General features: G+C 40.2%; 1 protein-coding gene across 3 annotated transcripts in view; it reads left to right on the top strand.

Moving 5' to 3' along the window:
• TBC1D8 (TBC1 domain family member 8) overlaps positions 1-22,229 on the top strand; it is a 48,968-nt gene that overhangs the window by 18,427 nt on the left and 8,312 nt on the right. For 2 of the 3 annotated variants that reach the window (XM_074859068.1, XM_074859067.1), the window contains exons 3-11: positions 411-529; positions 2,044-2,272; positions 5,949-6,189; positions 13,632-13,839; positions 15,015-15,209; positions 16,457-16,639; positions 17,029-17,179; positions 18,075-18,289; positions 19,076-19,193. In XM_074859068.1, the coding sequence (XP_074715169.1) occupies positions 411-529; positions 2,044-2,272; positions 5,949-6,189; positions 13,632-13,839; positions 15,015-15,209; positions 16,457-16,639; positions 17,029-17,179; positions 18,075-18,289; positions 19,076-19,193 (1,659 nt within the window). The remainder of the gene's footprint in view (positions 1-410; positions 530-2,043; positions 2,273-5,948; positions 6,190-13,631; positions 13,840-15,014; positions 15,210-16,456; positions 16,640-17,028; positions 17,180-18,074; positions 18,290-19,075; positions 19,194-22,229) is intronic. The other variant, XM_074859069.1, reaches the window with a different exon arrangement.

Here is a 22,229-nt window from a genome sequence, read left to right as displayed (position 1 = left end):
GGGAGAAAGGAAGATCAGGGACTTTTGAGAACAGGATGTAAATCAAAGGTTTCCAGAGGGTGGTTAGGGAATGTCATGTCAAAATAAGCTTCAGTCTAGCAGCGCAGGATGAAGTTTTGCTGTTTTTTCTGCTTTGACTTTTAATGCAGCATTTGGTGGCTGAAAGCATTTGAGAAGATAAAACTAAAAGCACTAAAACTAATTCTCTAAAACAATGAGATTTTTGTTTTTCTCTAACTATACTGCTACGAATGAGACCTTTTTGACCTGTTTGCTACCAAGAATTTTGAGGTTGAAAGTTCAGTTTTTCATAACGAATTTATGAAATAGTGCATTTTAGTACTTTTTTTCTTCTTTTCAGTTTTATTTTTGTAGTACGAGTTTCAATACACTACTTTTTGCTTTTCTAGGTGCCACTGCAGAGGAGATAAACCAGCACTGGGAATGGCTGGAACAAAATTTGCTCCATACTTTGTCTGTGTTTGACAATAAAGAAGATATTGTTAGTTTTGTCAAAGGGAAAGTGAAGGTAAGGAAACTGTCTTACTTTTACCCTTCACTGCCTCATTACATGTGGTTTATTAGAAATAATGTTACAAAGTTGTTGTCATTTGTATTTGGTTTTGTCTATCTAAACATTATTTATTGGTTTTCTGTGTGGTACTTGCACCTGATGTGGTCAGCATCTGTGCATCTTTACTCACATTTCCTTGGAAACATCTCAAAACCAAAGTATCTAATTTAAACTTTATCCTACCTGTCCCTTTCCAGCTTCAATGTTCTTCTCTTCCCTGTGATGTGCAGCTGAGCTTTCTTCAGCATCTGCTTTCAGTTCTCCATCTCCACAGAACATTATGTTAAATACCTTCCCTTCCTATAGCTCAGCTTTTCCTCCTTAGTACATTTCTTCTCCTATCTCCCATGTTTTTCCTAACTTTAACCCATCAGTTTCTCCTGCCCATTTCCATACTCCTGTCCTTCTTGACGGGGCTCAGAGGTATCATCAAGTGGCCACAGGGTTGAGGAAATGAGCATCCTTTTGGAAGACTAAAGAATTTTAAAAGTGAGGGAATTTGGTGACTGAAGACCAGATTTAAAATAATAACGGCACGTGTGGTAAAACTTAGAAAGCCTTAGAAAGTCCTGAGCTCTGCTTCTAGTAAAATACGTGCTTCAAGAGTAATGTTGTGATGGCTGGCGGGTCTGTGGGTCTGCTGGTGACTATCTCAGGTCCTGCTGCAAGCTTTTTCTTGCTAAGAGTTTTAGTGAGGTGCTCTTCCCCCCATACTCCTTTTTTTGGTCTGGAAAATTTGTAGGAACTTACTGGTTTTGGTGGATTTCAGCCCTGCTATTGTGATCTCAGTGGGATGTGAAGTTGGGGAAGAAGGGGACGGAGGGGAGAAAATCACTATGTAAATCTTAGTTTTATCCTGCTTTCTTAAAAAAAACCCACTTTATCTAAGTGCACTGAAAAGCTCGAATACAATTACTGCTTGGTAATTGCAAATTATACCAGGTGCTGTAACATACAGATTATTTGAATGGTGCAATACATACTTAACTCATTTGTTCTAATACTGCATTAATTAAAAATACTTAATTATATTTCCATAGATGTTCTTGAAACCACGTTTTTAATGGTTCCAAGCATGTTACAAGTTAACTGACACATCTCACTGCATTGCCTCTTCATAGGAAAATACTACTGGTCCGTATACACAATTGTTACTCTACCTTTGCTCTGTATACACCAAACAACAGCAATCATAAGCAGTAGTGAAATTGTAAATATATGGTTTTGCCAGACTCATTGAAAAAATAGTAATAAAAAAAGCCCCCAGAAGTTTTGATTTGGAAGCATTCAAAATGTATGGAAGATGCAAACACCATAGAAAGTTCTCCATTTGTGAAAATTGCAAATCAATTTTAATTTCTATGTAAGAAAGGGTTGCATTATTAAGATTTGAATGGGTAGCTTGTAGCAACTTCCTCGAGTGTGAATGCCATCGCTTAGCCTGATGTATTATCTCATTATGGACTCAGGCGCTGATTGCGGAGGAAACAAGCAGTAAGCTTGCCGAGCAGGAGGAAGACCCTGAGAAGTTCCGAGAAGCCCTGGTGAAGTTTGAATCCAGATTTAATTTTCCTGAAGCAGAGAAGTTGATCACCTATTATTCCTGTTGCTGTTGGAAAGGAAAAGTTCCTCGGCAAGGCTGGCTTTATTTGAGCATAAATCATCTCTGTTTTTACTCCTTCTTCCTGGGCAAAGAATGTAAGTGTAAATGCATAAGAAATCTAATGCTGGAGAGAGATATAACTATATTAAAAGCAAGAATAGCTAGAATTTTAATGAAAAGCCTAGTTCACCTCTGAAGTTTAGTTTCTGATTTTTTGTTCTTCAGTTGAAAAATCCTGTTTAATGTAGTTTTCACTTCAGCCTTTATGTTTCAGTATGAATCCAGTAATAAAAATAAGACTATAAGAGCATGCAGACACAGCTGCTATCTGATTCTTTTTCTTGCCATAGTGAAGCAGCCTTAAAATGTAACCGACATCCTACAGATTCTGAAATAGACACTTTTAGTGCCTAAAACAGTGAGTAAAGATGGGTCCCTCCCAGAGGTGGGGAAGCAGAGTTGACGCTGCTGGGTAGCAAGGGAAGGGCTGGTGAGGCCAAGGGATGCTGGAGTCCAGCTACCTGCTTGGAAATAGCCCAGGAAACATAACAGGGCTGTGCCCTGGAGAACCAGGTGAAAAATTGGAGGTTTTAAGTGAAAGCAACAGCAATTTAGGAATATCTTCGTGTTTCTGAATAGCAGTGCAGGAGGGTCATGAGAAGTATATCTCAGGGTTTTTAGACCTTCAGACAGTTCAGTGACTTGTAAGACTTTGGTCATGGTGTTCCTCTACAGAGGAAGGGTCATGTGATTATGAAAAGCCTGTCAGAATAGATATTGGAAGGTAAAAATGAATGTAATAGACATTAGATGGTGAAAATCGATGTAGCTATTTAAACTCTGTGGCATTTCTCATTTTAGTAGGATTGTGCATGAACTGGCAACATTTTAAGTCCTGTTTAATCTGCTGGAACTTCAGCAGAGACAGTAATATAAACCTGTACTGCTGTAAATATAGCAATTGTCAGTTATAACAATTAGGAAAAATTTACCATTTACTGTCTGGATTTAATATTGGGATGGCTAGTCAAATAAAACTGTAGATTTAAAAATTAAGTACATCAATGTAAAGATAAGAAAGATAGTAACTGGTAATTTCGAAGACTTAAAGCATACAAAGACATGCTTAGAGTTAGAGGTTGTTTGTTTCCTTATATTATTTCAGGCTGACTATTTTATCATATCTGCAAAAGGTGGCAGAGTTAGATTTAAAATGCTGGTAAGCTTGTTATTTGTTATAAAAACAAAGTTGAGTTTTGCTGGGAAGACTAGAATGGAGTCTTTTGATACATACTAGATATCTGAGTTCTTGTTTAATCTCCTTGTTTTCTGTTTAGTATTAAATAATATCCTTTGTCAATCATTTCTTCTTGCTGTCATTGCAGGCTTTCTGTCATTAAATCTGAGATATCCAGTCTGCCAAAGCAAACAAAGCAAAAATGATACTTATTAATGATAGATAATGGGGGAAGGAGGAGGGAGAAAGAAAAACCCTTTATATTGTTCCAAAAATGTTGTTTATGCAATACCACAGATCATTAAATGATACTGGAAGTACAACATCATGCTGTATTATTTAAGAAGAAATCAGTTCTCATCCCTTTTAAAATAGTTCATTATGAAAATACAAAAAACCCACAGACAACTACATGTTTGTAACTTTTCATTTTGACCATGGAAAATATGCTGTTCATTCACCGTTGCAGTCAGTTGCATTGCCTTTGTGTTCCCATGCATTTGCATGGAAATGTGAAATAAAAACCTGGATTTTCTTTTGGCTAAACAAACTTCCCTAGCTCAGTGGAAAGCATTATATGTTGAAATGCTTCCTGCTTCCTCGGTTCCGATAAAGATTACTTCTGTTTCAAAGCTAGTATTTTGTCACATTTATGAAATACTTGTATTACATTGAATAATCCAGATAGTTCTGGTTGTTACTATTTGAGAAACTGATGCTGTTCATATGTAGAACAAGCAATTCATTGTCTTTTTTTTTTTCCAGGTAGCAATCACAAATTAAATCTGGTTAAATCTGGTCTTGAAAATATTGCTAAGAAATCACATCTATTGCATTCTTCAATACAGCACAGTGAAAAAAACCAATATATGAGTTGCAATAAAAATAGTTCTTAAATATGTTTTAACTCTATAAAAATCCCCCCAAATTGTAGACTGAAATCTCTTTACAGGCAAAGTGTTAAGTCTTCTGCTTCTAGCAAGTCTGTCCCCTTCCCCTTGTTTTATTTTATGTTGAAATGACCTGGAATGCAATAATGGAACCTGTTTTCAGCTTCTCATAAAACGAACTTACGGCTTATGTGAACATAAACTCTATGGAACATTTTTTCCAGGACAAGTCCCCTTTTATCTAAGCCTCGAAGTATTTGCAGAATTTCAGAGGCTTAGAACGTCAGATTTCTTGAAAGGATGTGCCAGGATTTCTTCACGTTTTTTAATTAAACTTTTGTTTTCCTAAAACTTCGAAGACTTTGTACCTTTCATCAGTAGTTTGGGCCCCTTACAGTCTGCTGTGCTGTTTCTATAACCAACACTGTAGAGCCTATGTGATTCCGACCTTCATGAACAATAGTGCTATTGCTACGGTGCTATTTAATCTTTCTTCCCTTGGCTGTGCCTGTACAGATGATTTTATGACCATTCGCAACAGTTTGTGCATGTTGACGCAGCTGTGCTTTATTTAAGTAAGAAAAAATGTAATCTTGACATCTGTGGTTCATGTAGTACAGAAAACTTGCTGAGGGTAGCTCCTTAGGTAATTAATGATCATGGATAAGTGTCATATATATATATATGACAATGTTTGTTATTACTGCCTTTTTATTGCTTTATTGGCATCAGGAGACCAGCTAGGGATGTTAGCGGGTGTAGTCTTGATGTTATTGGCACCAAGAATCCTGGGAAGCTTCCAACAGTTGTTAAATAGAAATTTAATCTATTTTAAAGTCCTTTCCAACCTAATTTCTACCCAGAGATTCGTACGAAAGAGGCAAATAACATCCTGCAGTGGTTATCTAAAATAAGCTGATTCTGTTTGCCATTTGTATTTATATGAATCAGCAGTGTTTAAGGATAGAGAACAGTGTCCTATACGTCTTCTTTTCTATAAACAGGTCTGACTACAGTTAATGTTTAGGACAAGATTTGCCTGTGCACCTTTTCAGTAAAAAGTAACAAAAATGGGAAGATCCCAGTGCCTAGGCAGCTTTTTTATGAATGCCTGTTTGTAGTAGTAATTAAACTTTATAAAAATGTCCATGAGCAAAACCTTCCTTTTTTATGGGAGTTAGCTTTATTTTAAAAGTTAAAGTATTGTGCCTGTAAATGGGTTTCCACCTGCCTACAGTTTTATTTCTGGGAGTTTACAAAGCCTTTCCTATTATCCTCGTACTCTTGAAATGAACTGTTTCTTCTGGTACTAATGAAGCAGCCTGCAGAAATGGCTTGTAAACGAACTAGAAGCACAGCTTATTGCACATGTTCTGCAAAGGCAGAACTCCCCAGGTCCAGCACTTCTTGTGAAAACAGGTAAAATTTTGAGGGAGAGATTCTGAAAAATCCAGATTTTTGGAGTGGAGGAGAATGAATGTAGAGTAATAACAGGCGTTTCAGCTTTTGCTTGGTCTTTGTCTGCAAAAATAGGTCTCTCTCCTCTTCGGTTGTTTGCATTTAATTCTGAATGTGCTTATTTCACAAATCTGAAAAATGTAAGCAGAGTCTCCAACCCACTTTTGTTTTTTTCTCCAATGGCAGTGAAACTTATCATTCCTTGGGTTGAGGTCCAGAAGCTGGAAAGAACTTCCAATGTCTTCATGACCGACACGGTCCGTGTCACCACTCCAAATAAAGAGCGCGACTTCTCCACGTTCCTCAATATCGCTGAGGCTTTCAGGATCATGGAGCAACTGGCAGATGTGACACTCCGAAGGCTACTGGATAATGAGATCTTTGAACTGGATCCAGGCCTTCAGGATCCTACTCAGATTACCAAGAGGTAAAAAGCTAAATTGTTGTATGAGCAGTGGTTCTGTGGTGGGCTTCATGGTTTGCTGTGTTAGCTCGGTAAGGTTTCAAAGGTTTACTTGATTGGGCACAAAAGAGATTTTATAATGTATTATGGTGTATCCAATAGGTGCATTTTAACTTGTGTGCAAGATGACTTTTTTCCATTTTATATTCTTCCCTTAAACATCACTGTTGGTTTTTGTTCATTTGTTTTAAAAGTACAATTTCCTATAGAAGAGTAGATTGCAGCAAGGGGTATTTTCCATCTTCCCTGAAGAGCAACATTATTTTGTTTGTAATTTTGGCAACATGTAGGCTTTCCTAGTGCCTTCAATTCTGTAGAATTATTGCTTTTGATCATATCTGAAACATGGAATTTCCCATTAGTATGATTGCCATAGCTGACTTAGCAAGCAGTTACAGGACTTATAAAACCCACAGGCAGTTGCAACAGATTAATATGCTATTGTCAGCTCTACCCCATCTGTCCCCGAAATGCATCTTTGCATTCCTCTCCCACTACAGAAATGCATTGAGCTCTCAGGGCGAAGATTGATAACTATTTCTGTGCTGGTAGCACAACACACCACTCGGTGTTTTATTTGCTGCTGCAGGAAGGGGGACGGGGAAACTGCCCCGAGGAATTTTAGGTGGGCAGGATGGAATAGCCCAAATTGGAATTTGCCTGGGGCATCAGGGTTAACATGCTGGTTTAAAATACTTTTTTTCTGAATGGGATGTGAGCAGAGCACTTATCCCCCCCTGAATCATACCCTTTCCTGCTCTTCCTTCCTCTCCCTCTGCCAGAGGTATGAAGGGAATGACCCAGGTGTTGCTTCCTGGCTAAAACATTAGGAATGCATGGTATCCTTTCCCAAAAAATACAGACATGTCCAGTAGCAGTTTTATTGTTTCTGAGGGGCATTTTTTGCAGTGGTGTTGGCTATACATCTCAGCTAAACACTTCTGCAAAGTTTCATAATGGAGTTTAAAACAATAAAATGCACTTTCTCTGCAATTTCATATGTACACATGATAAGAAAAATCACTGACACCAGGATTTCATCCATGATGTCATCAAGGAATTCATTTGAGGTCATATAGTGGTGAGCAGCCATGAACATCTTTGCAGGCTTTTTTTTTTTTCATAGCCAGCGTTACTTTAAACACAAGAGCTCGGGTTGTTTTTACAATGTATGTGTAACTGGGTGTTGTTAACATTGTAGGCTTTAGGCCCAAGAAATGTAGGATATGTAATGTGAGCGATAGGTTGTAGCTAAGCCGCCTTCCATGCTTTACCATTCCACGCTCTTCCCACTTTTGGACTGAGAAGTTAGATGCACAAAGCAAGGAAAGTAAATCCGGAGGAGATGTAGCAAAAAACTGGGGGGAGATATTTTCAGCATCTATTGATTTTTAACTCATTGTCGTCACTTCCCAAAATAGTCTTTGAATCAGGGGTACTAACTGAATGGAAAACTACAAAAAAACTAAAATTACAGTTGCAAAGAAATTATAAGCTTAGTAGTATGGTATAATAAGGAGGCTCTCAGGGAATCAACCTCTAAGTACCTTGTGGCATTTTTGAAAAGTAGTATGTCTATTAGCAAACAAGCAACAGAAACCATCCCACACATTTATTCAAACAGGTTTTTTCCTCTCCTTCCTTGCAACTTAAAAAAAAATGTTGGGGCAGGCAGAGGAGAAGGAAGGATAAAAATATATTTACTGGAGAGTTACTGGGCAAGATGTTCTCTAACCTGTGCTGATGTGCTGTGACTTGTGATGGAAGAAAGGAAAACATGGAAACACGGAAGATGCCAAAATCCCATTTCCTCTACACGAATTAGGTAGTGATTGGATAAGTTGCTGTTTCTGGTGCCCTTTGTCACACTTCAGCAACTACTTTGATGTAACATGATTAAGCAAGTCTGTAGATTGAATAGTGGATAAACTGGTTTTTAATGCTAACATGTTTGGGGGGGGGTTGAACTTTTTTGGTGTATGAAGTTTTTGTTGCTGCTTTTTTTCCTGAAGCCATTGTAGTACTACAAGAACAACTATTTTCCTCTTGACATTTTCTCCCTAATAATTGTCTTTGTTAATTCTTGTGCGTGATTTGGAAGCAAATAGTAGTCTATCAAACTGCAAGCAATAATCCACATGTCATTAGAACTATTCCAGCTGTGTCAAATTAATGAAATTGCTGTAGATTGCCTTTGTTTGTTAGGCTTTCTTTTGCAAGAGGCTCATCTCAATATCTTTATTTTTTTAAAAATGCATTTTTAATGCCATCATGGTCTGTATATTAATTCTGAAAACCAGAAACCTTTGCTGCAGTTCCTGAGGCTCTTGGGGTCACCCTCAGCAGTGGAGGGATGGGACTCAGAGAGGCTGTGGGATTAGCCCCACGGTTTGTGAGACAAATTATATTATGGCCAGAGTCAAACAAGTTAATATACAAGTTTCCGTGCTGCTTAATGAGAGGATAAGGCTCAGAACAATGGATTATAAAGGGATTAATGGCAATTAAGTTAATTGCCATAAAAAGCAAAGTAAAGCTGAGGCATTTGATAACTACAAATGCCATTTCTTGCAGATATATTTATGTGCCATACAATTTTACTGGAACATACAGTAACTATTTTTTCTTTTTTAATAGGAAGGTTGCTAAAGTCTCTGGTATAGGTTTCTTGTACTTCTTATTTCCATCTCTTTCAGGATGCAAGAATATCCATTGCCTTCCTCAAATGTAGCGAGGAAATTGGCCAGAGCAGAACACGCGATTTAAAAGCTTTAGTGCTGGTGTCAGTAGGGTTTCAAAAGTGTGATAAGTTTCTCCAGGCTCTAACCACCTCGGTTTCTTTTCTTCATGTCTAACTGAATTGCCAATGAGGATGGCTTTGCCTCATACAAAGGCAAAGACGGTTTTTAACACTGATCTAAGCTGAACAGAAACTGTTTGAAGTAACTTGAATCGTAAATGTCACTTCAGGCCGCATTAATTCCTTCAGAGAGGGAATCCAAGAAAGCTGTAAACCTTGAGCAACAAGGAGGATGTGACTAGAAAGAATCTCCTTTTATTGCATCTGCCCAGCAAAAGGTGGGGTTAGAATTATCTCTGTGTATCTCTTGTGACAGACGATTTCCTAACCTCTGTTTAAGGATTTCCAGTAATAGAAATACCAGGATCCATACTGGTACTTCACTGTCCTATCATTGGAAAGTCTTTCTGAAGTCTAACTTGAAACTTCCATGTTGCTTTTTGAGTCTGCTACTTCTTGTCCTACCCAGTGCTATTGAAGAGATCAGATGTTCTCTCTTTAGAGCAACCATTTTTGTATTTGGAGGTTGGCATGCATCTCCTTTCTCTTTTCTTCTTTAAACTGCACTGCCCTAGTTCAGCCAGGTTTTTCTTATTGGTCCTGATTTTGGCCTTACTGGTTGCTCTTCTCTGGACATTCATCACTTATCCCATGTGGATGCAGGCATGAGATGGTGGGATACAGGATTGCCCCCAATGCCTTGCTAGTGCTGACCGGGGCAGGAGCAGGATGACTGTCTCTGCAGCAACTCTGGGACTGCTATGCTGCATCTTGGTGGCCATGCCCTTCTGCAGCCTGGTGCGGTGCTCCTCTTCCTCCTGTGAGCATGAGGCTGTTGGCTCATGTTCAATTTGTGATCCCGTGTAACCCCTATGTCTTTTCTGTTTGCTGAATGGCTGCTGGTGGAGTTGGTGTCTATGCTGCATTTGTGCAGCTTATGATGTACAGCTGAAAATACTCGTAATGCTTTTTTTCCACACCATCCCTTAAGTTTGTAATTACCAATCTGAATTGTTCTGCTCATTCTACCAGCCTCACGTTGTGTGCAAGTTTAATAACAACAATCTACAATCTCTTGATCCATCATGTGGATTGATGATGAAGATGTTGAACAGAAGCTAGTTCAGGACAGACCCCCAAGGAGATCCTCTTGATACAGTCTTCCAATTTACGAGGGAGACTTTGTGGGCTGCTTTTTGGGGTACTCTTTTGTCAGCTGGTTTGGTGTAACAGTTTTTCACTTCGATCCAGTTTTATTAGTTACGTGTGAGAAAATATCAAGATTTTCATAAATTATGCCTAAAACAAGCATTGTATCTCCTCCATCTACAAGTCCAGTGTTCCTGCCACATAAGGGAATGATGTTCATTTTACATGTGTCTGACAAGTCCATGCTGGCTCTTCTCAGATAACTTCTCCTGGCTTGCTTACAAGAAGCCTTTCTTGCCACACAAATTTAGTAGTTCTTCCAATAAACAAGATGTGTATCATAGGATGTGTTATTTCTAAAATCTGTAACTTTCTGGAGTCTGAATAGCAAGAAAAGTCTAATAATTGTTCTCTAAAAGCAAGAGGTCAACCAGTCTGTTTAGATTTTAGATAGACAGCAAGTGACTCAGCAGAGCTAAAAACTTGCCAAGTTGACTTCTGTTAGAGTTAAAACAGAGAAAAACATTTGACAGTGAGGACGTAATTTTAAGTGTCCTGATACTTTTAGGCATTTTGTTAGTCTTGTGTGTTATTTCCTTTAATTTAAAACTCTTGGAAGGTAATGTAGGGGTCACACAGAGGGAGTTATTGCTGTTCAGACTTGCCATTCACTTTGAAGTGCTGGAGTTGGAGGCAGTCCAGGATCCCGTACCATGCAAGTCGGGAACTGCACTTGGAAAGAATTGCTGAGTTTTCTGAAGGGAACAAGGCAATTGCATCTTCTCACCTTTTATTCTTCTGATGCACATGTAAACACTCGATAAACATTATTTTTACATAACATTAGCATTCCTTCTTTTTCTGAGGTACAACTCAGTGTGCTGCATTTGCTTAAAAACTAAACCAACATGGAAATTGTTAAGTTAGAGGAGAAAATTTCAAACAGATTGGGACACAGATAGAAAGGTTGCCTTTCTGTTTGGCGTTGGAGGTATTGTGAAACTCAGAATGGAAGCTGTGGGACCTGGTGACATGGGCCAGTCGCTGCATCTTTGCTGTATCATGTTTAAACAATTGTCTGTTTTGTTTTAGGAACTGATTTTATTTGTGGGGTTTTTGAATTACAGGGTTTGGGCTTTTTTAACCAGCTTTAATTTTGTCTGGCTGTGTTTATGAAAGGAAGCAACTGCTTTAAGCCCTAGAATTTGCCTGCCTAACAGGAGATATTTTCACTGTGTGCCACTTTCTAATAAAACCTCTCGTTTGAGCCCACAGCAGTAAGTGCTGACAGCATTTCATCCCCGTGCTACCATTTTTCTTTCTGGGATCCTTCCCACCAGCAGGCTGGCCCCTGTTTCAGCACTTGTCTCTGGGGCATCCCTGGATGTGGTGTGGTCTCTGCGGTGGCCATGTGACCTTGTGTTGTGAGTCATGGAGGGACAGTCAGTTCCAGGGATGTTGGGGTTGGCAGCCTTCTCCCAGTATGGGGTGAGGGGGTTGGAGGTGGTGCTTGGTGAATTCACTTAGTTTCAGATGCGGGAAATGTCATTCTTCAGCTTAAAAACCTGTGGCTTCTTGTCTGAACCGCCCCACGCCTGGAGCCTGCAGCCCCAAGAGATGCAGCAAAATCCTGAAGACTCAGAAACTGCAGATTTTGGAGCATTAGAAACAGTCACCTCTTAACACAGTCTCTGCGTCAACAGATGTCCTACTCTTCTGTATAATGCCTCTTTTCACAAAAAATATTCACATAGAAATTTTCACAACCGAGTAGATGCACGGAGGGTTTTACCTTCTCAGCACAATAGCAGGAGAGCACAGCTCTACCCAGACCTGACTGCAGATGCTATCAGCAGCATTCATCTGTGCTGTGCAAAAATGGAAAATATTTTAGTGGTGAGTTAACTAGGAGGCATATCCTGATCCAGCTTTGTCACAATAGCAGATCGCTGCGGGCACTTATCAGAGTTGCTCTCGCTGTGGAATTTTAACTTGGGAGCAACCTTTTTATCTTTCTTCACAAAGAGGGTTTTTCTTTGTTCTTTGTGAAAAACAGGAGACTATTTGTCTGTTTTCCTTGGATAATATTATTAGGAAGATAATACTTGAGAAGGAAACAGCAGCTGAATGCTGGTCAAACTCCTTCTGCCTTTTCTGTTGGTCGCAGAAACAGATCCTCCTTTCTCAGGTCTCAGTTTGTTCTGGATTGTCTTCCTCCCTGTTTCACATGGCTTTAGTTTTCTCTATGGATTAAACTGAAATGAAACAATTGATTTGCATGCTGAAGCAGAGGCTTCCATCAGTCTCAATTTATTTTTAAACAGCAGGGCTGGGGTAGGGGGAAGGTGTCTGCAGAAGAGCAGGGTGAAGGAAGGAGTGGAGAGGGGATTTACAGCACCAAGGTACCACTCCCTGTTATGCTTCAGCCCACGCTTTAAATTCTTTCAATGGAACAAAGTCAAGCTTTTTTTTTTTTTTTTTTCCCCTAAGGTGAATCATGTTTGGAAAAATTTACTTGTAGTAAAGAAAATGATAGAATTTAAGCCCTAATGTTTCTGGAGCTGCTGTTGGTGAGCTAATAGCTGTGGCCTGTTTATAATGTAATTGCATAGCTCTCTAAATTACTGCAGACTTCTTCATTAAAAAAGGAGGAGAAGAAAAAAAATCCCCAAAGCCAAGTCTGTATAACCATAGCTCAGTAATGAAAGCTTTATTTATTTAAACTTTGTTTCTCCACATAAATGTGGAAGGAAGCCAAGTCCAAACTGAATGTAGCTGGTGCTGTTACTCCCCAGCTGAGTCTGTAAGTGACCTGAAACTGTTTTGCATTTTGCAACTCTTCTCATGGCTCTCAGAGGCTGATACCTCTGCAAGTCAAGGATGCGATGATGTAAATGCCACCATCATTAACTCTTTTACTCCTGACCACTTCGGAAGTACTCATTGAGCAAATGCATTACTTTTGGGTACAGGTGCAAAATCCCTGGGGTGATGTTGGTAATGCTGCTGGGAAGGGAAACAAGGAACATAAAGCTAATCTCCATTGCTCAATTTTGTTCATCAGATGAAAGATGTAATTATCTCCTGGGCATTGAAATCTGTAACTCTCTGAGGCTGGAAAGTCATATAGCAGCCATAGAAAATGCATGGTTAAATAGTAATTTAAAGACACCCCAACAAACCAGATGATTTAAATTAGTGTCCTTTCCCTTCCTAGTCACTACAGTAGTTGCTTTTGACCTTATTGTTAAGCAAGCAAGTATTGATAATGATTCTTTCTTGTATTCCAAAGTTGGTCTTTTATCAATCTATTCACATAGGCAGTGAAGATTGCTGTGCACGGTGCTTTTATTCTGTATCCCTTGTTCTTTGGTGAGGCTAACAAGAAAAGTGAACCTTGTGCTGGATGTCCTGGCTTTCAGGGTCTTGTGATTCGCTCTTACTGCTTTTTCTTAAGGGATCTTGAAGCCAGAGCGCAGAATGAATTGTTTCGGGCCTTCTTCAGATTGCCAAGGAAGGAGAAGCTGCACGAAGTTGTAGACTGTTCTCTCTGGACACCGTTTAGTCGCTGTCACACAGCGGGAAGGATGTATACTTCAGACAGTTATATCTGTTTTGCCAGCAAAGAAAATGGCTGCTGCAATGTTATCATCCCACTTAGAGAGGTAGAGTTGTTTGTTTCATTTCGGGTCCTTACTTGCCTTTTTCTGCTTGAAACATCCACTGTCACTTGATTTACCTGCAAACTATCGTTTGATGAAAAAGAGTAGGATGCTTGGGTGTATGGTGCCTACAGGATTGTTGTAAAGTTTGTTCTGGGACTCACTAGGGCATGAGTTCCTGAAAATATGGGTGATTCAACATGATCTTCAAAGTGAAGTATGGACAGGTAATGCAGCAGAACAGAGCACTGCAAAAGCAGAGTCTGCTCGGTCCAAGACTCAGACAGGACTCCCCTCCCAGCTCCACAGCCGCATACGTCCAGCTTGACACTGATGGAGACTTCAGCTCGGACCCACTCTAGCAATATAAAAGCATCCTTACCTGGGGTCAACACTTAGAAGTGTTGAAGCTCTTCTTCCATAGATAAACTCTAGCAAACATGTGGATACTTTGCAAAGCTGTAGGGCGGAGAGAAAAAGGGGATCTTCTGGATACAGTGACGAGCTGCCAAATTTCCATAAAATCAGAGACTTATTTAAATGGAGGGAGAGCGCATGGGAAGGTGGTGGGAGTAAAAGAGAAGGAAGCTGTCATCCAACACCTGCCTGATATGCTGTGGATACAAGGCTGTTATGATCGCTTAATTAAAGCTTTCCTTTCGTCCTCAACTAATAACAGAATAACATCCAAAGGATACCCTAACTGTAGCAACCTACCTTCCACTGATACAGAAACAGAAAACAGTAAGAGAACAGTGTTATATACTTAATCAGAAACAACAAAACAACCGTTTTCCCTTATCTTCAAGTGTGAAAGAAAATCTCCTGCATCCCCCAGACTTGATCAAATTGATCCTTTTCTAAATCTTCTTTTAGTCGTACTTCCCTTTCTTCTCTTTCCCCTCAGTCAACTCTCCAGAAGTGGGCTGCGAAGTAATTTAAAAAAAAAAACCAAAAGGCAGCTGGGATACTTTTTAGTGTCTGCTTTGAGCTTCTAAAGAGGCCATGAACTTCAGGTGGTAGGATGTGTCTGATCAAGGAAAGGCAATATGAATAACCATGTTTAAAGGATGTGTGCATATGAATGCTGTGTTTGTTCATTTTGGTACATGTAGACTATTTTAGGATATTGTGGGAATGTGGTGCATAATGTGTTTTCTATAATGTTTCTGGAAAAGGTAATCAGTATAGAGAAGATGGAGGACACAAGCCTTCTCCCTAATCCCATCATTGTTAGCATAAGGAGCAAGATGGCCTTTCAGTTCATTGAGCTGAAGGACCGGGATACTTTGGTGGAGAACCTGCTCCAGAGGCTAAAAGAGGTGAACTCCAGCAACCCAGTGCACTGTAACAACTTGCCAAATAAGAACGAGGTACTGAACTTCTGGGGTTTTTTTGGGATTATGAATTCAGTGTGTTTATCCATTGGTCCATTGTCCTGCCTTTCTCAGGGGGTTGATCTTGGGCCCAGTGCTTTCTGATGCCTTCTTTAAAGACCTGCCTGATAGGATGGAGCACAACTGCAGCATGGTTGTGATTGACACACTGAGAGGAGCAGTGAATATGGTGGGGGGTAGGGCTGCCCTTCACAGAGATCTCAGTGAGGGCTGATAGAGACCTCATGAAGTTCAACAAAAGCAGATGAGAAGCCTAGCAGAGTAACCCCATGCAACAGGAGGGGCGGGCTGGCTGGCTGGCTGGCTGGTGAGCAGCCATGTGGAAAAGGTGGAGGGGTCATGGTAGACACACGTTGAGCTTGTAAGTCACGCAGTGTGCTCTTACAGTGAAGAGGTAGAGGGCCAACAGCATATGGGGTTGTACTAGCAGGATTGTAACCAGCAGGTCAAGGGATGTTACTATTCCCTTTTATTCAGCACTTCTGAGGCTGATCAGGAGTACTGTGTCCAGTTTTGACTCTACCCCACCACACAAGAAAAGCATTGACAAATTGGAGTAAGTCTAGTGGAGGGCTACAAGATGATCAGGGACTGGAGCACATGCTTTATGAGGATAGACTGAGGGAGCAGCCTGTCTTCCACTACCTAATGGGGAGTTACAGAGAAGATGGAGCCAGACTCTTCTAGGAGGTGGTGAAGAACAAGCAGCATCAATCCCAAGATGCAGCAAGGGAAAATCCAAATAGATAAAAAGAGAAAGATTTTCCCTCAAGGGTGGGCAGAGCTGGATCAGGCTGCCCAGAGAGGCTGTGGACTCGCCTTCCTTGGAGCTACTCAACTTGACTGGATACAGCCCCCAGCAACAGTCTTGAGGGGCCCTGCTTTGAGCAGGGGATTGAAAAAGATGGCCCTCTCCAACCTAAATTGTTCTCTGATTCTGTTTTTCCAATCCTAACCAAAGAAGATTGTTTGGTAGCTTGTCATCAAGGACACTTAGAATTTACTAACAACTTCTGTTTTAAAGTAACAACCCTTTTCCTGACATAGAAATGAATTGTAAAGTAAAAAATGAAGTATAAAGTTTGAGTAAGGCCTTTCCTCCTGAAAGGTGCGAAAGGTTTTGATGCAAAAGGCAAAGGCTAATCCAGCTCTGTGTCTTGAAGACAGTTGAGGACGTAGTTCTTAGCCTCTTTTCAGTCATTACCTTTGATTCTGCGTTCCAGAGCAGCCCTGCCTTTGGATCCATGTGTGTGCTCAGGGACGGTGAGCCTGCATGTCTGGGAACAGAGGCTTCACAAGGCAAGGAGAGAAGCGAATCTGAAAAGGAGAGCAGTTATTTGCTCAATGCAGAAGCACTAAGGTCGGACTTTCATCAGTCAGGAATGGCAGGCCTTGATTTTGGAAAGGTATGTATCATTTAGGGGAAGTTGTAGGAGGTTTGGTTTGTTTTTTTTTTTTTAAAAAGATGGGATCACGTTCAAACAGATACTCATTTTTAGTAAAATGAACTATGTAATGGCTGGAGAAATTAGATATGTGATAACGGCTTTTCTATTTGCTTGGAGTTTTTTCTTCTCCCTCCCCCCATTTCTTTCTAGGAAATGTTTATACTTTTTCTCCCTGTGTGGTGAATTGCATGTGTAAAATGGGGAAAGTTGTAGCCTTTAGAGCAGACTTCCTATTTCCATTGGTAATGGAAATACATTGCAGAATTTCTAATACGTAAAATGTTTCTGTTTACCAGTTCTCACATACACACTATTTGTTCTTTTAAAATATATCTTCTTGTTCCCAGTCTAGGGAGCAAATCAAAGAGAGCCTGTGGGATGACCATTTTGTAGAATATGGCAGAACTGTGTGCATGTTTCGCACAGAGAAGATCAGAAAACTTGTTGCTATGGGAATCCCTGAATCCTTAAGAGGCAAACTCTGGCTGCTCTTCTCAGGTGGGCACGCTTAGAAATGTTGGCTGTAAGCATCATCAGATTCTGAACATGGCAAAACATTTAGGCAAGAAATCTCCCAAGGGCAATTAAATGTTGTTTACATGGAGCTTATGATACTGCTTACAGAAGAGAGATGATCTGAACTGAATTCATAAGCACAAGGAAGTACCTAGGTAGATCTGTAAAAATTTTATCTCAGGATGACATAACATGATGTGCAGAAGAATTGAAATAACATCTTCTTCATCTGTGTAATTTAAAATTAACGTCATGTTTTCATAAAATAATCTTCATCTTCAAGCAACAATTAGATTGTAGAATAAATATTGATTTAAGCCTAGACAAATCAAATTATTGCAAAATAATGACATCTTAAAGTCAGCAGTCCTGGTTCTGCTTCTTGTTGAATGTTGGCAGGGGTAGTAGAAACTAGAGATGGAAAAAACAACTGGTTTCATCCACAGATCTGGCAGAGCCAGAATGTGCCTACAATATGATCTCAAGTTTAGTCCTTAATCCAGTATATGACATGTTCAAACATTTGTAAAAAGTATTCCTTCATGTGGAGTTTTTCCTCCTTGGAGGTTGTGAACAGCGCCAAGTACATTTCTCCCAGTAGTACTTTCTGCTGGGGAAGTTTTCCACTCAATGTCAGTATTAAGCTGTTTTGAATGATGTTGCGTCATATAAGCTTTGCTGATATTTATTTTGTTTTCAAGACACGTATTCTGCTAGGCCTTTATTTCTTTTAGGTCTGGAGATTCCGCTAAAGTCAGGTACCTTGGGGAAAACCATCTTGCTTACATCCTTTCAAGCAGAGATACCTACAACACTAAGTTTAGTGTCATCCTAATCCATTTGCGTCCTCTTCTTTCTCTCTTCCTGCTGCCTTCAGATGCTGTGACGGATCTCACCTCACATCCTGGTTACTATGTACATTTGGTGGAGGCGTCCATGGGCAAGTGCTGTATGGCGACAGAGGAGATCGAGCGTGACCTCCACCGCTCACTGCCAGAGCACCCCGCCTTCCAGAGCGAGACGGGTATAGCTGCCCTGAGAAGGGTGCTCACAGCGTATGCGCACAGGAACCCCAAAATAGGATACTGCCAGGTGAAAAACTCCCAGTGGGATAATGCTCGCTGCTTTTTTCCCTCATTCCACTCTGTCAGTTTTATCATTCTCTTGGGAGTATTTTTAGTGGTGGTTTTGATAAATAATGTCCTTCTAGTTACGAAAAGTACATAATTTCAGCTATTAAATGTCATTTACTCTGGAAAACAAGTGCACAGACTTAACAAAGGTATTTCCTCAGCATTTTGAAAACTGCATTTAAAGGAGGGGAAAAAAAGTGTTTCTGATATTTCTGTTTGTTCAAAAATGTGTTTCTTGCACAGTACTTGGAGACAGTGCAAAGTAAACGGGCCTGCACAGATGAGATTCATGTAGAGCACTAGAGATTTAATGAACTAAAGTTCTGCCCCTTTCTTCCAAAGCTGGCCCGCTAAAATAATAACTTTACCTTCTGTGCAGCTCTCTGAATTCTGATTAACATCAGACTGGTCCAGATGCCAGAAGGGGAAGAAAGCAGCCCCAAAACATCTTGCACTGTCAGTTAGCTGCTTTGTATCTGGGCAAATCCAGTACTGTGCTTTTCTCCACTGTTTCCTACTGCTCTTATGAAAAGCAGTGTACATAAGCTTGTAAAACCTGTTATGCCTTTGGGTTGCAATTATGTATTTGCTGTCTATTACATTTCTCTTGTTATTTGGGGTTTTTTTTTAGTTGTTTACAGCATGTTAGGCTACTTTTATTTCTTTAAAAATAGCCACAATTTAGCTTTTGTCAGTAGGATTTGCTGTCACTAACAAATCTCGTTTTCTTCTTTGCCCTTGTAAGTCTATGAATATTTTGACCTCTGTGTTGCTGTTGTATGCCAAAGAGGAAGAAGCCTTTTGGCTGCTGGTTGCTGTGTGTGAGCGAATGCTGCCAGATTACTTCAACCACCGAGTGATAGGTGAGCTCGTGTCTCCCTTCTTGCTAGCTGGGAAGGGGCAGATGAATGGCATTGGGGTGAGTAAAATGCTCAGGGTCTTCTGAGGTCCAGACCCCATGGGTGAGGTGGTCCATGGACTTGGTGCAGTGTGCAGGGACAGCAGCGGTGGCTGTTCAGGTTCCAGCTGGGGTTGGTTTTGGTCTGAAGGGTTTGAACTGCAAGAACTATAAATACATGCTCAACTTTACAGTTTGTCTTTTTTTCCCTGTTGGTCAGAAAGCGGTGGTACTTTTGCCTGTTAGGTAAAAATAGAAAAGCTTGCATGTCTTGGTTAGGAATGTTCAGTATTAGAGACTCAAGCTGTTTAGGATGAACCTAAGAAAGATCTGCTAGGGTAGCTATTTCTGATCCGACCTGTCTGCATTGCCTGGCTGCTGGAGTTAATATAGGCTTGCATCTCAACTGGCCCTCTGTAATGAGGGCTGATACAAAACCTTCTGAATGCGAGATGCTGCATTAAGAAATAAGCCCAGTCCCTCTGCAGTGCATGCCTTGTACTACATGTGCTGCGTGTCCTGTTCTTTGCAATGCAACTATTTTTAAAACTGTTGTGCAAACGTCTGCCTAATGCACAGAAAGAGAGGGGCTGAGGAGCTTGACGCAGTAATTGCAGGTATGCATGCAGGGAAGAGTATTTGTTCTTTGCAGTCACTTCCTCCTCTTACAGAAATGTTTGAGAGCTTTTCCCTCTTTAATGCTAACCTTACGCTTTTAGCAAAGGGAGGGATCAGGGTCACTTGTGAGGAGGTGGGGATAGGAGTGCTTCTGGGAGCTAGAAATGGTGTGGGCACTCTTGTTCTGCCAGGGGAGCGGGAGGAGACATCTGAGATTTCCAATCTTTTTCTTGGAGGATGGGATTGTCATACCTCCCTCCTGACACTGTGCCTCTGCACAGTTACTGTCTTGTCCCTGAACTGGCAGGTAAGGTAAGTTAAAGCAGAGTTATTCCAAAGTTAGCTGGATGCTTAGGATGTTTGGTTATTTATTCACAATTTTTGCTTTCAAAACTTAGGCAGTTCAGTCCTACTCAACCTTTTTGCTTTTATTACATGACCGTCTCCCTCCTTCAGCCTTGCCAGCTATGACCACTCTTGTCTTTTCACAAGCCTTTTCATCATTTCATTGCTTGCAAATGGGAAAACCCTGCAGGCAGGGCTGGCACCCGTTATCTCCTCCTTCAGGAATTCTCTCTGTCCTACCTTGAGCAATGCATAGAGGAAATTATAAGCAGATAGCTGCAAGGTAGAAACAAGTTGTACTTGGGTCAAGAGTGGTGGCAAGGATCACGCACATCCTATTCTCATGTTACCATGACTTTTCCATCCTCTGCATAAACCAGCAGGCCATCTTACCCCACTTTATCTGTTTGACTGTCATAATATTGATATTAAAATTCTTGAAACATTGAAAACTTCATTTAATTTCTCAGATTTGCCTTTTCAGTCTTGGAGATGTCATTTAGTTTGCATCTTGGGTCATCTTTTTTTAAATGGATACCCTAGTATTTTCCTACCTACATGTCATGGTTTCATGCTGTAATACATTAGAGTTTCAGTTGCTCAGATTTCATGGTTTCTGGGAGCCTAAAGGAAAGGTGGGCATAAAAGTCACTTTGAATACACCTGCTTGACTTTTATCTATGGTGTCAACACTTAATTATAACAAGATCTGCGAAAGATCTGGGCAGCATTACACATTCCTTTTAAACCTCTGCTTTTGCCAGTGCTGCCTCTGAGTCTGGAATTATCTTTTTATATGTGATGCCTATCTGTCTCTGTCTTCCTACAAATACCCCTAAAACCAGCTCTATTTATTGGGTCTATGTTAACTATGGCTATTAAATTGTTTGTTTTAAGCTTGTTAAAAAAAACAAACAAAAACTGCCCTCTGTTGAGTAACCCCAGTCCGTTTTCTCCTGTTTTACCGTTCTTATTTATGACCATCTGATGTGAGAAGGCTTTCTCTTCAAAGCAAAGCACCATGCTTGATGTGTTTCTCAAAAGCTCTTTGCATGTCCCTGGGCACTTATTTTTGATTTGTGGTGCTGTAATGTTTGTTCAGCCACCAGCAGAAGCTCTTTGTGGCTTGATGTGAAAAGTTCTAAGACAGAGAAATGTCACAGCTGGGTTTTTTTTTATGATTTGGATGCAAAGCCCAAAGATGCTGTCTCTCTGACACAAATTGTCCAGGTTGTATTCTGCTTTTGAACAACAGAAGTTTTGAGTGCTAAGGGTATATATATGTCTCAGGAATTTCATAGCAATTAAAGTTGTCTCCTAATGCTAGCAGAATATGGACTATGAGAAAGAAATGAAATAACTTGAAAGGGAAGACAAAATAATTGAAAAGCTAACTGCATTTTGTATACAGGAACATTTTAAACTTCTAGTGTCTTTGGTTAATGCCCCTGATGTGGCGGATGTGGTCTGTAGACACAGGCCACTTCAGTGATATGAATCTATATTGATTCTACAATAGCTGCTGAAAAAGTAGCACTGAGCTAGTAGCTAAAACAGAGCAGAAATCTGCTCATTTTGGAAAGAATGGTTGGGACAGTTAGGAAGCTTATATCTGGGCATTGCAGAAATCTTTTGTTCTTTATATATAGATATATATGCGTGTAAGTATATATTTATATCTGCTTATATATTTATGTGTAAATATTTTTCTTTGTGCTTAGTGTGCGTAGCCATATTTGGATTTATTGTGTATCTTATATTTTCTCACTTAGAATTAAAGCTCTACTGCCTGCTTGCTTGAGCACATACCCTGGAGAGGAATGTATACTGTCTTATTTTCACTGCGTAGATCCCAAGTCGAAGAGTAAAATGCTTTAAGATTGCTTTCGCTAGCACTTAATTATTACGTGCTCTTTTAGCCAAAAACAACAGCTGCAGCTATTACTATTTCATTGCACCCTAAACGCACTTGGGAGAATCAACAAAAGTTTTTTTGCAGAAAGTTGTACAGTAAGGATTACGGACATGAGGGTTGGGG

The sequence above is a fragment of the Strix uralensis genome, chromosome 2, assembly GCF_047716275.1.
Source record: "Strix uralensis isolate ZFMK-TIS-50842 chromosome 2, bStrUra1, whole genome shotgun sequence".
NCBI classification, from domain to species: domain Eukaryota; kingdom Metazoa; phylum Chordata; class Aves; order Strigiformes; family Strigidae; genus Strix; species Strix uralensis.
The sequence above is the reverse complement of the archived record's forward strand: the minus strand, read 5'-3'. Positions and strand labels throughout refer to the sequence as shown.